General features: G+C 31.5%; 1 protein-coding gene across 6 annotated transcripts in view; it reads left to right on the plus strand.

Annotated features, from left to right (window-relative positions):
• Positions 1 to 18,897, plus strand: part of Cbp53E (Calbindin 53E) — a 155,397-nt gene that overhangs the window by 120,939 nt on the left and 15,561 nt on the right. For 5 of the 6 annotated variants that reach the window (XM_070107829.1, XM_070107830.1, XM_070107831.1 and 2 more), the window contains one exon: positions 9,786 to 9,797. The exons of the other annotated variant lie outside the window; for it this stretch is intronic. In XM_070107829.1, the coding sequence (XP_069963930.1) occupies positions 9,786 to 9,797 (12 nt within the window). The remainder of the gene's footprint in view (positions 1 to 9,785; positions 9,798 to 18,897) is intronic. 6 annotated transcript variants of the gene reach the window in all.

Genomic DNA, 18,897 nt, shown 5'->3' on the forward strand with positions numbered 1-18,897 from the left:
CGGCTTATGAGATCTAAACATGATGATGGTAAATGGAAAATAAATAAATAAGAGCAAGTAAAATATATAATATAAGATATGCACGCATGTATGGGTGTGCCATTATAAATTTTTTTACGCTTTCATGTAGAACTTTTTGGGAAGACACATGAATTTCTGAACTCTATGATGCAATTGTAAAAATTTACTTTGCAATAACAAAGTAAAATAATAATGAAATGACATGAGAACCCTTACATTTAAATTTGATAGTATCCATTAGTCTGAACTAAACGTCAGATATATAATACGCATAAATTTATTAATATTTACATTTATTCATACACAGATATTGGATGGAATCCTTTGCAAGCCAAAATTTCTCATTCCTTATTACATATGAATATATTATATTTTTTCAAGCTGAATATGCAACAGAATTACATTAGATTTCGGGGAACTAAGTAAAAACAAATTTAAATACCGAAAAGGGACTGATGCAACATATTGGTAAAGTTTAAAAAAATTTATAACTTTCCAAAACTTGTCAAAATTAAAAGAAAAAGTAAGAAAGGCTGCTTTCGGGTGTAACCGAACATTTTATACAATACTATCGAAACTGCAAGGATCAAAGCTGGACAAATTTTTTTTCGAATTTCAACGATATATCTGACAGGTTTACCGATATTTTCAGTAAAAAATTTGCAATAGGAAGTGGCGTCCACATATTCAAAATATGGGGGCTTCAACAGTTTTGATTCGTTTTGGACAATTTTTGCTCATAAGGTGGCACACTCCAAAGGCACTATTCGTGCAAAGTTGTAGCCGGAAATATTTATTAGTTCTTTATTTGTACTCGTATAGTGGAAAGTAAAAGAATAAGATGGAATTTAAAGTTGTGTTATATAGGAAGTAGGCGTGGTTTTTTTCTGATTTCGCCATTTTCGCACCGTAATGTAGGTTGAAATCGATCGAGTAAGTCCCTAGCTATGGGTGCCAAGCCTTTTTTTAACTATTTCGGGTGTAAACTTGTATGTATCTGGCGCATTAAGATATATATTAATCGTACTTTTTAACAAAACTGTTATATTGAGAGTGGGCAGGGTTATAATCTGAATTCACGCCTTTTTACAGGGTGGGTAGGAATTGCAGAAGTGTTTGCCCTGAGTGAATTTGGTTATTCTAGCTTAAAATATAGCTCTCATTTTGATTAAGTGCCTGGTTATTGAACTTTATATGTTTTTAATTATTGGCGTCTTGTGTGAGTGCCAATGGTCCGATTCTACCCATCCGCAATATCAACCCTCCTTGGGTGCCAAGGAACATGTATACCAAGTTTCATATAAATTTTTACTCAAGTTATCGCTTGCACAGACAGACAGATACTCGAAATTCAAATCTTCTCGTCATCCTCATCATTTATATATGTTATATTGTATATAACTCCATATCTATCTCGATTAGTTTTAGGTCATACAAACAACCGATAAGTGAACAAAACTATTATACTCTGTAGCAACATGTTGCAAAAGTATAAAAATTATAATCACTTTTGGTTTTATAACAACAAAACCTCTGTGTCAGTATTTTTTAAACTACTTTAATCTATGAAGCAACGCTGAGAGAAGCTGAAAGCAAATTTAGTTTTCGACTTTTGGCAGTGATATTAAAATATGATTTATGTCAGGAAGCGATGTGACGCGAACGAAAATGTACCAGAACAGAAATTTAAGTAGCAGATATTGGAAGCAAAAAACATGGAAAGTAGTTGAGCAATAGAAAAAAGTTGGCAGAGCCTCAACTATAGATGCGAGAGAGTTTGATAGATAAAAATCGGAACTGAAAATCTGTAAATTTAAATGCTTACTACTTTAAAGCGCCTTTCAATAAGGAAAATTTTAAATCAGTTTGAGTAATCGATAATGGTACAAATTTGATAACACGTGAACTATTAAACCTGTAAAAATGGATAATATGAGCAATGGGTATCATTGAGTGACAGGCGCAAGTTTGACTTTGTCAAACTTTAATATAATGATATAATGAATGACTAATTTATTCAGAAATAATTTGGAACTAAAAATGTGTCACCTTGAAACTCATTGCCATAAATTGTTATGCATATGAGCTACGAATGTCAATGAAATGGACATAATAAAAACCCTGAAAAAATAACATGTGTAAACTTTTTTGTACCTAAAAAAACGTCGAAAGTATTTTGAATATACTTGTATATTCTCTTAATACCTTCAAAGGCATGAAAGAGCTCTAAATTAATGTTTTGGACTAGTTATGTCCTACGAATAATGTTAATTTACAAGCGATTGGAAGAATTCTATTAACGGAGAATACTAATAATCAAATGTAACTAGTTGCTTCTGAACTAGTTCGTAATGAGCTTCGAAGGAAGTAATTAAAATTTAATAGTGAATTTCGAAAAAAGATGTAAGGGTAATTTTGAAGTTAACAAGTAAGAAAGTTTTAAGCTCCGGCGTAACCGAACATTTTATACTCTCGTAACTTGCAAGAATCAAAGCCCGGGAAATTACTTCAGGTGTTGGCAAAAGTTTATATTGAAGGAAGTATTGATCCGATTCAACCCATTTTTGAAACAAAGACATAAATACTATTATGGAAAGTTTCATTTATTTATTTTATTACATGAATTTTAATTATATATCTTACACATTGACTGATATTTTCGGTAAAAAGTCAACTACGGGCACTGGGGTCCACATATTCATCAGTTTTGATTCGATTTAGACAAGTTTTGGTCACAAAGTGGCATATTTTGAACGCATTATTCACGCAAAGTTTTACCCTGATACATAATTGTTGCTTGATTTGCATAGTGGAAAGTGAAAGAATCAGATGGAATTTAAAATGGTGTTATATGGGAAATAGGCGTAGTTGTAATCCGATTTCACCCATTTTCACACTATACAATAAATATGCCATGTATCGATATTGGTTGAAATCAGTTAAGCAGATCCCAAGATATGGGTTTTCACCTAAAAGTAGCCGGTGCACGCCCACTATCTAATTTTGAACGCGGTTCCTATAAAGTCATCTTATACAATCCCTGTGGGCGGGTTGGCATCCGGGGCGGGTTGGCATCCGATATCTCAATTTACAGCTTTCACAGACGGACGGACGGGCAGCCAGTCACCCGGATTTCAACTCGTCTCTTCATCCTGATCATTTATATATACATAACGCTTTATCTAACTCTATTAGTTTTAGGTCATACAAACAACCGTTAGGTGAACAAAACTATTAAACTCTGTAGATAGTTGTAAAAAAAAACAAATGCAAAATAAATTATTTGAAAAAGTTTTAAGCCAGTTGTCAATTATTGTTTTCAGCAGCATATTTTAGTAAATAGATCATTAAAACAATAGGTCTTTGCTCAAGGTAATCTTAACTAATCTTTTGGGAACCAGTTCTCCCTTAGTTTTATATGAGAAACTTTGTTTGTTTTGAATAAAAAAACAAAAAAGGTGATTTCGGAACAAAATTTTAATTGTTTAGTTTTAATATTCAATTATCATTATCAGCTTTGTCGATTATATATAACACTTCTATGTTATAAACTAGTTCTTAATTAGTATGTTATCAACTAGTTTAAGAATTAAAAAATAAAAAACAAATTTTAGCAAACAAATTTTTAATATTTAATTGTCAGTATTAACTTTATCGATTTTATAAGAAAATCACCAGCTACTCTAGTTTATAATTAGTTGTTTTTTAAAGTAGTAGTATTATTAGTATTAGTATTTTAAAAGTAGTAAAATAATTTTGCAAAAGTTATGAAACTTTTTCTTGTGCTAGCCTTTTCTAAACTAGTTTGCGGTTAGTTGATAGATGTTTCATCTATACCTGTTAATTGACGATAAGTAGATAACTTTTGTAGTAACTATTTTGGGAAATCTAAAGATATAATATTATAATAAATCTGCAGCTTTTGATGAAATTTCCAAAAGATTTTATTAAATTCCGAAACCATTGTGTACCCAATTTTACAAGAGGTGTAGAATAAATTCTGAAAAATAAATCCAAACCAAACCTAACTTTGAATAAAGACACTATTAAAATTTGCGGCCATCCTTGCTAAAAACTAACAGGAATTTTGAGGTGTCTTTCAGCTGTGCAACATCCAGTGCTTTCTCGTGCCATAACTCTCAAATGCAATTTTATAATTTAATATCAACACTGGGTCACGCGAACTCTTTATTTCCTATTTTACTGGCAAGTCAAATGTTCTTTTGGCCAAAAGCCAAACTCTACACTAATAACAACATTCCATGAAGCAACTCTATTTAGTGGTCTGCCGCACGCTCCTCGGGTCGTACTCGAAGCTTTTAACTTGATTCGTTATGCATTGGATGCACTGCGGCGTTTCCGAAGCAAAATGCTCATTAAAAGGGAAAACGCTGCCAAGAATCACGCAAGCGTATACGTGAGTAAAAAAGTAGGAGGGGCTTAAGACAGAAGAAAAGAAAAATCGACGATAGATCAGTGGAAGCAAGGGAGTATGGAACTAGCTGCAGTTCATAGATTCGCACACATGCTTATGTATATATACACATATTGTCGACGTGCAATTTATTGTCAACGACAGTTTTTGGCAAAACTTTGTGCCCACACAAATACAATAACAAAATGTTATTTATTTCTGAGTTATTGTATGCATGTATATGTATGTAGGTAGATATTTGTGCGCATGGGTATATGTTTTTAACTAGACTCGCATTAACAATCGTTGACATAGCAGTGGAAGCGCGCATAGCATCCTCACGCTTCCATAGAAGTGCAAATGCACACACACACATAAGTGCATATTCACATACAAACGCGTACATACTGTAGCGCAAATTGTTTGGGCTCAACCAGGCGACAAAAGTTACTAATGTGCCAACATTGCGCCAAGTAGAATACAATAACAAAAGACAACAACAAACATATTGTGAAAGACAATGCAATGTGTAAAAGGTTGGTGGCGCTTCAGAAACGGGAAAGGCCACACAACAACAACGCCACTTATTCAGCACAGTGCTGGAAGCTAGCATAGGTACCCTAGTGGTAGAAGAGCAGCAGAATTGCCCTAGTGTATGCTTATACACACATACTCTATAAGCAAATACGAGTGTAAGCGTTGTCAATGTGTGTGTGCGCTATCATAGCCACTTTAGCGCCTTTAATCGCTCTTGTGGCGAAGTTCGCAAAAGATTTAATCTGCAAATGTATGACGCTTGGTCGCGCTAGATGCAACCTATATACATATGTATGTATGTGTCACATACATAAGGGTACATAAGCTCTATCTAAGCAAATGTCTAAATAAATATAGTGAGCTCTTTCCCTCTTGAAATTTTAGTAGATGGGGTTAATAGATGTGGGCATTTGTATTTCATTATGGAAGTTCACATTTTAGATATATCCCTTTGAATCAAAGCAACTCATTTTAAGCGAAACAATGCCGCTTTAATAGATATTCCAAGTATTGGAGCTGAAAGTGATCATAAGTAAAAGCCTTAAATTCCAGTTGAAATACAAATAAAAGCAGCTGAGATTACGCTTCAAGACATATAAGACTAAACAACACTGAACTCTCCAAACTACTCAGCTTTCTTTAAAAGAAAAACATGATAGTTTCTCATATAAAGTGACCATATATTTTATATAATTTAAAGATCCACAATTTATTGAAATATAATAAAATATCCTAATATAAATAAAAAGTCGTTTAGTTTTTACTACTATTTCAAAATCCTCAAGGTTTTAAACTTTTACCGTAATAGTACAGAGCTCGGGGAGATTATACACCTAATGGTTTTAATGATGAATAATGTTTTCAGAATTTATAACAATATTTACCTAAGAATTAAGAATCGGACTATAACATGTGATATACAGCGGAACTTGAATCCTTTAATCCTTAGTGATAACAGCATATAAATTGAAAGGCATGCTAAAAGGCTTTCGGCTTCGAGGTAAACCGCGCAGGCTTAGCTATTGAGATATTACCTATCAGCAACAGCATTGTATGAATATAAACGAATGTGCCGTTACAGCCGCAGCACTCCTGCTGTAAGTAGGTGGCATAGAATACGGAAGTCAAAAACACATAAATTTTAAAAGTTGGAGCAGTTTTAGCAAATACTATATACAGCGAATATAAGCAGTCACCCGCATGCCGGCAACTCTAATACGGTATCTTCTACGTTTTTGTTGCTGCAAACCTATTTTCACACACATACATTTATTGGTATATATACACTCAAAAGCACCCAAGCTCCTTTTTATGGCAAATTCTACGGCCGAGTACAAAACGTTGGCAAAGGCCGCCTAAGATGCGTTAGAGCTTGCCCAATTCAGTTATGGTTGTTTTGTTTTTTGTTATGGCTACAAGAAGCAGCATACCTTATTTTTTGCAATACCATGCGATATTTTGTATTCATGTGTGCTGTGAGTGCACGTGTGGGTCACTTACTCTCTCGCTTGTTAGCTAAATTTTGATTGTCCTCTTTCACGTTTTGACCTCGGGTTATTTACATTGCTTAGCTAAGCTGAAAAGATGCTATTTTCATTTCACATCATTTCTTCTTTCGGGTTTATGTTTATTGTTGTTGTAGTGTACTTGTATTATGTCCTTATTTGAAGACTCACAAAGGCGTATGTATTATTTAACAAATTCCGCAGCTATGCATATACGTATAAATATATGTCATCGCTCTCCTTCTAAAAAGGTGATTCGTCATTCATTCAAGAATAAATCAGTCGGCAAATGTAATTGAAACCATGCTACAATTATACAAGCGGTAAAGCATTACCAGCGCTAGCACGATTTCAGTTTTTTCAATCGAGTACATAATGTGATCCAAATTTACTAAATGTTAAAAATCTCAAATTAATTAATGTATTTGGAAAGAACAAATAAACGTGTCAAACTCCGAACTCTTTGATGTAACTAAAAATATTTCTCCGAATAATATGTTTTTGTTCAAAATTACTGCAGAGAATGTTTTCTCAACACGAACTTCGTTAGCTGAAAAATGATCTCAAACTAATCTCAATCTATATATCATTATTTAATTCTTTATACTAATTGCTTTCATGTATTTATATTTGCCGCAGAACGCCAAATATACGAATTTCTTAGTGTAAGGAAATAAGAAAAAGACTAGACTAAGAGGCAACTAAGGATTGTCCCGAGAAAAAAAATTTAAAAACTTTATAAGTTAACGAGGTAAAACTTAAAAAAAATTTCCGCTTTTTAAATAAATGAGTCGAGCTAACGAAAATTATATGAAATCTTCTTAAATGTATATATACTATTAAAGTTAAGTACTTCGTGAATAAAAATTGTATTTCTTATATATTAAGTTCAAAGTTTATTTTTGAGGAATGTGGATGTTTATTCGACCACTTTTTGCGCCATTGGGGTCGTATGTCAGCAATAATGCGCCGAATGTTCTCTTTCAAGAGGTCAATTGACTTGGGTTTAACTGCGTAGGCAAGCGACTTCACATAACCTCACAAAAAATAGTCCAGCGGCGTTAAATCGCATTATCTTTGAGGAAATGCCACAGGCCCAGATACCAACTCCAAAAAAAGTATAATAAGCGTGTTTTCGTCTGAGAATATAATTTTATATTTGTTTTACTATTTCCGAAATTTTTACGTACGTGCTTGTATTCAGAAATGTTATTTTTTATGATTTGTTCCGCTACTTTATATCTACTCTTTAAAATACCAGTGTACGCTCTTGTGTGACATGCGTCAATCAATTTTTTTCGCTGACATCTCCTCAGGGGCAATGTTCTGAATACGAAATCTAATAAAAATATTATTACTTGATTTAGATTTTTATGACAAATGTGAGGAAATACAATGCAACAAAATGTAATATGACACATACATATGTACTTATAAAGAATATATTTATTTGCATATATGTATTTTTCCTTTTTTCTTTTGTATCAAGCGCTTAGAAATATGTGAGAGTGTTCATTTTTTATTGCCGGATGTGCTTGTGTTCCTTGAGCGTAAAAATAATGAGTCGGTTTAAATATTAGAGAGAATTTATTTAGTAAACATAAAAAGATTTTCAATTGACCTATAAATCATATTATATTTCATAGTTATTGGTTATGACAAAGAATTAAAAAGTTATTTATATTAAAATATACAATTACTATATACTTTATGTTTGGTGGCCAAGAACTAAAATATTTTAAGGTTAGTTTAACACATAAAATTTTAAGCGATGTGAACTTACCATACCTTTACGGATACATTTTTAAAAACCAAAATAAGTTTAAATTAGATTTTTTGTTGAAAATATTTCGTTTAAACTTGTCAACCCCTACTTAAAAAATTCTTTCTCAATTTCTTTGAAAAATTTCATATATTTTATTAATCAATTTGCTCGTATTTCACCACTCACATGGAAATCTTTAGAATTCTCACTATTCACGTTTTTCTTTTCGGTAATATTTTTATTTTTTATTTCAATGCAACTGCAATGCTATATATTTAGTACTTAGATCTGCGTGGTAGAAACTCAAAGCAACAAATGCACAAATGATGGACCCAGTAGAGTAAATATTATATATATATGTAAATATTTATTAACAAAACCTTAAAGCGAGTTAGTGATTGTAGCTTGAAAAGTAAAGCTAAAACTAAAAAAATTAAATGATATAAAAGTGCAACGTTTTACTTAGCAACATATTGCTTAATGCATACGAATAATTTATAAAATAGTATAGCCGGCTTTTAGGCGCCAACTACGGCTTTTTTTGTAAATGGCAACTGATGCAAAAATGAGAACAAAAAAATTTTTGTGAATTTTTAAGATGTTGCTGAGTTAAAAATATTGCGAATGTGATGTTGCCAGTCGTAGCGAGGCTTATCATAACTTTATTATATTTTTTTTTGTATAAAAACTATTAATTAACATTTGTTGCAACAAATTTCGTATTAAGTTTTGCTTGAATAGTGTAGTGGCACAAAACAGAAAACAAATTAAAAAAAATATTAAAAAATTGCAATAGCTTATAATTATACAAAACTCAATATTAAAAAACATAGCTAACTACAATATTTATAACTATACCATACTCTTCTTCTTTCTCTCTTTCTCTCTGTCTCTGTCCTCCCACTCACACAAACTTCCCGAATGACCTGTGTTTACCTCACGCTACTACTATGTTGCAACGCCAAATTTCTATAAAAAAAAATTAAATAATACAAATTACACACACTTTTTTTTATATAAAAAATGCAATTAACTAAATATATTAATTTTTTATAACTGTTTGTACAAAAATATAAACAACCACCAATTTTCAAATGAAAACAACCACAAATTGCTCAACACAATTCCTTTCTACACACCTTTCCCAATAAACCATTAAATATTAATTAAAATGCCACAACTTTAAAATATGTGTATAAAAAATTATTAAATAATTATGAAAATACTTAAAAAATTTATTAAATGAAATAATTAAACTTATTTAAACGCATACACTTGTAAAAATATATTCTCCACCAATTAACAAAATACTACAACAATTTCACAATAATATCAATTACAACAACTGCAACTGTTGCAACATTAAACGCGCTGGCTTGTGTATGATTACCAAAACAATATATGTATGTATGTCAACTTCTAAATACTCGCATATACTGCTGTGTAAAAAAACAACTACAACAACTCAACTCTACATATTGCACAACAATTTGTATGCCAACAACAACAATTATTGCACTGTACATACTACAACCACAAACAGGAAGGTATTGAAGTAAGTACCGTTACCATTCGCCTGCGTCGTCGTCGTCATTAGCAGCAACGTTGTTAATTGTGTTGTTGTTGTTGCTGTTGTTGTTGGTTTCAAGTTCTTTGTTAACTAACTTTTTTTTAGAATAATATTTTGCTGTTATTTTCTTTCGTTTACCAAGTTTTATACAATAGTTAAGCTTGGTTACTGACTGTTTTTTATTTAAGATTTTGCTTACTCATTTTCTTATATTTCCAATTATTATATAATTATTTTTGTCGCAGTACATAAATAGGTAAAAATCATTATTTTGGTTGATACTTGTAAATGCTCAAAAGTTTGAATTTATATAATTTTATTTGAAAAAACAATTTCTTAACAAGTTCATAAATCTTCGGCAATTGTAGACATATTACAACGTCGATCACTCATGACAAAACAATAACATATCGAACACATCCCTACGTATTCTAAGTAAAGCACATAATACAGTACAGGTGATCGCATAATTATATAATCTTTCTAAATTGTGCATGCCTACAACCATTTGCTTTATAAATATGCATGTATGAAAAGAAGTAGTAACCGCGTCATTACATTTTAACTTCGATTAATAACACAAACGATTACTTGAGTTTAATAATTATAATGATTACTTTAATTACATCTCATTATTAAGAATTAATACTATTAATTATTACTTATTAGTTACAAATATAAATAATTAAAAAATAACAATTTTTAATTAAATAATTAAAAAATAACTATTTTTAATTAAATAATTAAAAACTAACAACTTTTGATTAAATAATTAAAAAATAACAATATTTGACTACTTATTATTACTTGTTATTCTTAGTTACTATGATAATATTCAATTATTCGCCTTTTGGTATTAATAATTATTATTATTTTCTATGGTGAATAATGGACAATTTCGTTCAAATTATCTGTTAGCTAATATGTTAATAATTTTATTATAATTACTTAAGAGTTTCCAAAGTGTTATTTAAGTGGAAACATATATATTTCACGATAGAAAAATAATCAAACTAATCTAAAAATACAACACAAGATGACCGCAATAAATTTTTTGATTACTTTTACTTAAATTTTGCTGTGAGAAGTCATTCGGTATCGTGGAAAAAACATAAATACCTCACACTCATCTAGTTTCACGGAAACTCCTGAAATATCTACTTCTCTTTACTCAGTTTTGCGAGATAGACTTTAAGTATAATATGATTATTTCCGACATATTGCCAATGCCTATAAATTCCAAACAACATTGCCTTAAAGTTTTTTATTTGCAATAACTTCCACATTTCTGCTCCACCTTGTCCAACAAATTGCTTCATTATGTACGACAAGCAATGCAAGTTGCTGTAGATAAAAGAGAGTTATAAAATTATATGAATGTACTCGAGTTGGCAATGTTCTGCAAGAGTAGCAAAAACAACGAAGGTTAATAGTCGTACATTTTGCCATCACTGGCTTACGCAGCCACACACGAACAAGCATATTATGCGCACTTACATATCCCATATGAACAAGCATTAACTTTTTAGCTATAAAAATATCATTAGCACATATACTGCGAATTTATATTTTGACACCAAACAAAGGGTATCATTAAATTATGATTGCGAGAATAAGACAAAAATTTAAAACTGTAAACTGAATAGAGTTTCGGAAAGGTTTTAAAGTAGCAGGTGCGTGTGCTGGTGGCAAATTGTAAATTTTGTGTAGAAGCGTTTCAGGTGTAAAATCCGCACGATACGACTACTACAATGAAATATGTACCGTAATGTGCTTCATTATAATAGAAAAAAGGAGGCCGAGGCCAATGCCAAGCCAGGGAACACGTGAGAACAAATTGCGTACAAAATTTCTTTTGTTTAGCAAAATAAATAAATGCTTTTGTGTTAAAACAAACAGTACGCGCATTACAAAGCTACACAAAAACAAAGGCAAACAAAGGAAAGGGTCTGGTTGTACAAATATAATTTTTTTGACAAATTATTTAAGTTTCAGCTGGTTTCCATTAGCAGGAGATTTTTGAGAGCAGTACTTTGAGGTTAAAATAAAACAATTTTTATATATTATCAACATTAGCAACGTACATTTTTATTTAAGTGAATTAAAAAGTCATCATAAAACTTATTTTGTTATAAAACTTATAATTTAATCCTTTAACACAACACCCGAATAGAGTAGTACCAGTCCGATTGCAAAATCCATTGTAGTTCGAACACCTTGGTAGTGGGTCTCTTTAATGTCCATAAATACGGAATAAATTCGATAGGAGCCTTTTATATCAATATATTCGTTATATGGGATCTAGGACATGTAGATCAATTTTACTAATTTTTGGACCTACGTCATGTTAAGTGGGCCAAACTTACCAAGTGGCCACTAGTTCGAACCGATTCGAATTCTATTAGTTTCAGATGAAAGGTATCCTATGTGAAAGGTACTATTTCTACAGTTTTCTTAAGATGTTACTGTTCCGATCTCAGATGTATCCGTCAAATAAGAGGAAGGTGTCATTCGACTATCGAGTTTATGTAACCGGAACGCTAATTTTTATCTGGCCAAGGCTGTTAAATCAGGAGCTATCCTCAAAATTATTTGGGCGATGTTATCTATCGCTACAACAAAAATTACAGGAAGGCGTAATTTCCGATTAAATCTATTTTCAAGCCATAATATGATATTTCTAAATCTATTACCCTTTCTGCTAAATATCATTTTTGTACTTAAATTGATAACTGATTTATGACGCTTTGTTTTTTTTCAATTAATGGTATTTTGTGAATGGGACAATTGTCTGTACACTGTTTTTTAACAAAACTACAACTATTTTTAAACAAAACGCAACACTTACAGCAATCAGCACTTCAAATTTAAAGTACTGTTGTGAATATAACAATATTATTAAACGAAATTTTCTTCATTTTGAAAAACATATCTATGTAAGCATATAAAAATATATATATATATGGTCACATACCATTCTTTTATTAGAAATGAAAATGCTTCAAAAATGTGTCTATTAAATGTTTATCGCTTTGTGAGGGTGTTCAAATGACCGTGAAATTCGCCACCACAAAAGTCCTAAAGGCATGCAAATAAATTAAAATCAAATTATAGGGAAAATGAGCACACATTTCGGTCTTAGTGTGAGTATGTGTATTTTGGATACACAACATACCAGCTTACTGATTTTTATATAAAATTATGAATTTTTTATTGACACACATGCAAGCACATTTGTATGCGCCTATGTATTCGTATGTGAATAACCCCCTACTTGCCTCATGGGTATAATTACAGTCGATTACTTATAATTGCCTAATAATAGGGTGCATACATTTTATATATTTTTGTGGATGTGTCTGTGGGTGTACAATCAATAACAATTAGAAAATTACTTATAGGATATTCGTATGTAAAAGTAAAACTTTATACAAAATGTCACTCGAATTTACAGGTGTGTTATTTTTTCTTTTATTAAATTTACTTGGATTATATTGTGGTTACCACATTAATCAAATAAACAACACTATTACCCACCCAAAATAAGAACTTTTCACAGTAACTTTCATAACCATTTTCGGGCATCTATAGGTTTTATTCGGTAATGATTTTTATTTAAAGAACTTCAATTGCTCTGGTTTAATGGCAAATAACTACACGTAAAACATATTGGGGGAGACAAACCTGAAGATCAATCGAATTTTTAATAACAGATGACAAAGAATTTTTCTTTTAGAAAGAGAATAATTTGTTTTTCAGTAAAACATAGGACGTCATGTAGTTGAAAGCAGCAACCGTCACGACTTCTTTTACGTTTTTGCATTGGGTTGTCATGCACCAATATTCATCGATGTCGATTTCCTTCGACTGTACCGTTTAACTTAAAAAATGTTTATCCAAATACTAACTTTTTGATCATGCACATATATTTTCTGTTCCCTAAATACGGCGACTTCTTTCATTAACGCCGCTAAAACGTGTGAAATGGACACCGTGTTCATCAAAATTTATTTCCTATGGTACATCAAAGGTAATTTTGGGTCCAAATCTTCTGCGATTAGTTTGATTTAAAGCGAATTATAGTTAGAAACTAATTGAATTGAACTTTTCAAGACATCTCTAACCATTTCAAACAGTTAGTAAAATGTCGAATTTATTCAATCTGTACAATCAAATATAAGTTCGAGCACTCTGTTTGTACAATAGAAGTGAAAAAATAAAAAAATTCGAACGTTCTCGTTAATATTCATATTTGGCGTGCTTCGATTGCGCCATAAAACACAACATTTATAACGTCAATTTAATAATACCAATAAAAGCAAATTGAACACATAATTCTATTAATATTATGGGAAAAATTAAATTTAACTGCTTTACGCAAGCCCCACGAAAGTTGTTATGCGATGAATGATAATAATAATTATTTTCACTTTAAAACAATAACTACAAATTCAATCAGTGCCGCAGCCACAACTCAATAAAATAGTGAAAGTACTTCATGTTGCAATGGCGTATGAGTAACCATTAACATTATTGCTTTGACCACAATTACGCATGCTGGGCGAAAATAAATTCGGCTGACAGCAATTAAGTGAACTTTAGCGCATAATTTAAATTATGAAATGTTCACCGAAATAACATTTATTTGCGGCTCTTTTTACATGCGCTTTTGGCACACTCACTACACTGTGGCCTGCGTATAAAGCAAGTCATCAATTAAAATGCGTTTTTTGTTCTTGTTTTGGCCAGTCCCTTCTACAGAAGCAGCAATTGAATTGTGTGGCACATAATTGATTATATTTGATTACTGTTGGCAATAAATTCCGATAGGAAGTATGGTGAACGCGTAGTTAGATGAGCGGGCATTGTTAGTCGCAAGAAAAAGGAGCGTGAAAAAGGTACGAAAATGGCTGCAATTGATGACAGTATTGTTGCTGAAGCGGCGATAATATCATATTTATCATTTGTGGCTGATTCGTCATTGTTTGGCGCACAGACAGAATCCATGATATTGTGCAACTGACAAGTAATTTTCGCGCATAATTGCTAGCTAGGGGTGTGTGTACAAATGCGTTAAATAAATGCACGTAATGCTGGCGGAGTTTGATTTGTTGAAATGCAAATTTGTGTTTTGCTGATAATCTTTGGTATTTTATGGCGCTTTTTCTGTACTAGAACAAATATTGTTTGAGTTGATTTATGTAACTCCAAGGCGCTAAAGGTTTAGAATAATTTTTCCAAAATAATACAAGTTAGCAGTTGCAGGCAAATATAAATTATGTGCCTAATTAAATCAATATAATCAAAATTACATTTTGCTTGGTTTTTAAGAAATTGTCGCAAACCTTCATATTATGTTTACCTATTTTAACAAAAATACAATTTTATAAAAAAAAATCTCGAAAATAAAAAAATATTGAACAATATTTCACAACTAAAAATAAAACTTTTGAACAATTATTTAACTAAACAACTTTCTAAATAAATATTTTTAATTTTAGAAATAAAATAGACCATTTTGGCAAATTATTGCAAATACTTCAAAATGCTTTTAAATGTAAATTTAATTTTGAATAACGCAGTTAACGATTTACCTACATATATTGGAATTATATAAAAAAATCATTTGTTTTAAGAAATTTACATATGACTTTGTAATTCAAAACATATAATTATTAACAACTTATCTAGCACGTTCTTTGGTTAAAAACTTTTATCTGTTCGTGGTTTCTGCTAAAAATAAAATAAAAAAAATTAGATAAAATATTAAAATATTTATCGGCAAAAAAAATTTAGATTTTATAAAACTGATATTCTTCTTAAATAATCCTAACACAAAAAATTTTACATACATATATATTATATAATGCAGCTTGTAACTCACAGCAAACCAAATGACGTTGCCTAATTACCTAAACTTTTCCATCAACCAAAATACCAAAGCAAAAAAACCATTGTAGTCTCAATTAAAAATCTTGATTTCATTAAGAAAGTATGGAAAAACGCAAATTAAGGTAAATTGCCTATCACTTAGTTTTGTCACCATCTAAATTCTTTACCTCATCATTATTTGGATACTACTTACTACCTACCTTCTTAGATGTTTGCATAATCAAATTAGCCAGTTCAATAGAGCTGACAAGCGGAACATAAGGTGATAAGTGGGGATCTACCCTACTGAACCGTATGACTAAGTTTTAATAGCTTAGCGATACAAGCGATCTTAATTAATTATGCAAATATCATAGAAATCAAAAAAGTTGACAAAGCAGCCGGGGACTATTATACGACACACGAAAGTTGCATATTGAGTTTTTTTGCTTTTCAAGTCTCTTTCTTGCTTTGTTGTTCCATTTATTTGATAGAAATTCATTTGATTTTTACTTTGCCGCTCAGACTATTAGGCATTAATGTGTTAATTTGGTCTGCTCTTTGCTCTAACTCTGGCGGACGTCTGCTTATGTACTGAAAGGTGTGAGACTCATTAGTTGGGTAAACAAAGTTTTTAATTTGTGAGAACTTGCAGCTGTACGAAAGTTGTCGCCATATAATAATATAATGGATATTTAAAAGAAGGGAAAAAATGAGAGCGACATTTTTAAAAACCTATATCACCATTTGTAAATTAGTTTCTAAGCACTGAAAATGTAACTGGACGTTTTGTTGCTTTGTCCGAAAATTTCCAAATAGCTTTAAGCTCTCCACATTAGCAGTCTATAGAATACTGAAATACTTAGAAAACTGACTTTCAAGCAATACCTAAAATTGGATTAGCCTGAACATCTATAATCTTGAACAAATGTGAGACTATATAACAAATCAACATTGTCCTCATCAAAATAGAATAAAATAAAAACAAAATCATACATAGAGAAACTGCTACGAGATTAGCAAATGTGGGCTAAATTTGACAAGAGTCGATCGAGTAAACACTTCTGAAATCATAAAAGAGAGAGAAAATTTCACTGAAAACTCAAATCAAATTTTGAATATACCAGGGCCATTAGACAAAAAAAAAATTGACACATCACAATAATAATCGGTTAGCATTCCTGTGCTTCATATCCCTTGATAGCGTTTCTCCATTAAGGAAATATAACTTCTCGCATTGTTCGTCACTCACAGTAAATTTACCGAAAAAATATCCAGATAAAAGTCAAGCATATATATTTTTAAGGACATATTATACCAGAAAGTTGTGTATGACATTACAAATTCATTTATTAAGTTTATGTAATTTTCCGATTTATGGTATCCTAAACACTTTTTGACAACTTTTATAAACCATTTCCGGTCTAGTTTTTTCTGATCATTCAGTTTTTCTTCGAAGGACTTATTCTTTATCAGTTGTAGATTTGTGGACCTACAAATATTCCCTCTTTAATGTTTGCATTGATGAGTTTGGTGAGTTTCTCTTTCAGATATACAAATCTGCTGCCATCTCTAATCATAGCTTTTATAAAAAACTTTATCAGCCCAAACTGTGTAGGATGGGTCTGTTGGCCGTAGAAAAGTTTGGGTATTGGGTAAGGTGTTTAGACTTTGTTGTAATGCCTTTTGTTTGAGTCAAGCAAAATTAACAATCCCTTTCATAATCCATTGGTTAGGTCCAAATCATTGGTATAGCAAATGACATATATCTGGGTTCTTATTTAACCCAACCTAAGCAGTCTCACAAGCATTATACATTTATGTAGAACCCAGGACTTATCTTGAATCCTCACAGAAAATCCAACATAGAGCACTGTTCAATTAATGACGTAAAATTACGACAATGCAATTTAAAAGTTAATTACCCCCACACATAACAAAAACTTTCGGGGTCGTTAAAACACTTTCATGGCATGTTTGCGTATATTAAGTCAGAAATGAATATGTAGCTGTCACAAAAAAACTGAACGGGATTGAAACTTATATATTTTTTAATGAAGGTAAAACATCAGAAAGTTCGTGTGACAAAAACACTGTGTACCAGTGTTACCAATTCGGGCGATTTGTTGTATTTTCATAAGGCAATTCTTAGTACAATCGTTATAAGGGTGGCACCATTACAATCCATCACATTTACAATACATATTCTATACATAGATACTTTCATTATCTGATTACTTTTCTTCTAAAATCTCTTTGTTTTCATATTCTCTATTTCACACTCCGAATTTTTTTCCTTACTTTAATTAAAAGCAATTACTATTACACCCTAACGGTCCTGCTGTGGCACTTCCGGTGTTCCGGACACAAGTGTGTGACACACGATTATTTAGCGATTATCTACTATCATTTGTATGTGGGTGGGTACAAATGTGAAAATTTACAGATTCATTGTCAAATATCGAGAGTGTGCGATTGGGCTGCTCCACAGCGGCGGCAGCAGAAAACGATTTTTTGTTGTCGCACCGCAGGACATATATACAATACATACATGCATACAAGTAGATAGCAATCGATATAAGGCCACTAAAGTTTATACACTGCCAACGACACGACAAACAAAGGAAGAAACAGTGGCAGCAGCTTTCTGACAGTAGCAGCGGTGCAAATAAAATGTAGGACACAAAATCGCTATCAAATTTCCAATTATACGAACACCGCGTCGCTACAACAATACGGTGCAAAATACTGTTTTCGCTTTTAATCTGCGCCAAGACATTAATTGATTGCGGTTTTAAAATGTGATTGGGACGCGCGAAAAGGCAGACAGGCGGACAATAATGGAGAGCATTAATTTTAGGGATATACAATATTAGTAGCATTGGTGGGTGGTTATCGAAAGTCGCTTTTTGTTTTTGCTTTTTACTTCTTTCTATCTTGTAAACGGTGCACCGATTCAAGGGAAAATATTTTTAATATTTAATCTACTAAAGTCATTCATGTGGAAGCGACCGTGGGGTTGTCAAGGCCTAGGTGACGACGTGAATGAGACAAAATAAGGTTTTCATTGCTTTTACAATATAATACTTATATTAATACTAAATTCAATTTCTGGTTAAAATATGAAACACAATTTTTTTTTGTGTATATTAAAATTGCTCCTTTAGTATATTATTTATATAATTAGTATTATTATTAGGATTCAGTTATTTTA

This window comes from Bactrocera oleae, chromosome 4, assembly GCF_042242935.1.
Source record: "Bactrocera oleae isolate idBacOlea1 chromosome 4, idBacOlea1, whole genome shotgun sequence".
Lineage (NCBI taxonomy): Eukaryota > Metazoa > Arthropoda > Insecta > Diptera > Tephritidae > Bactrocera > Bactrocera oleae.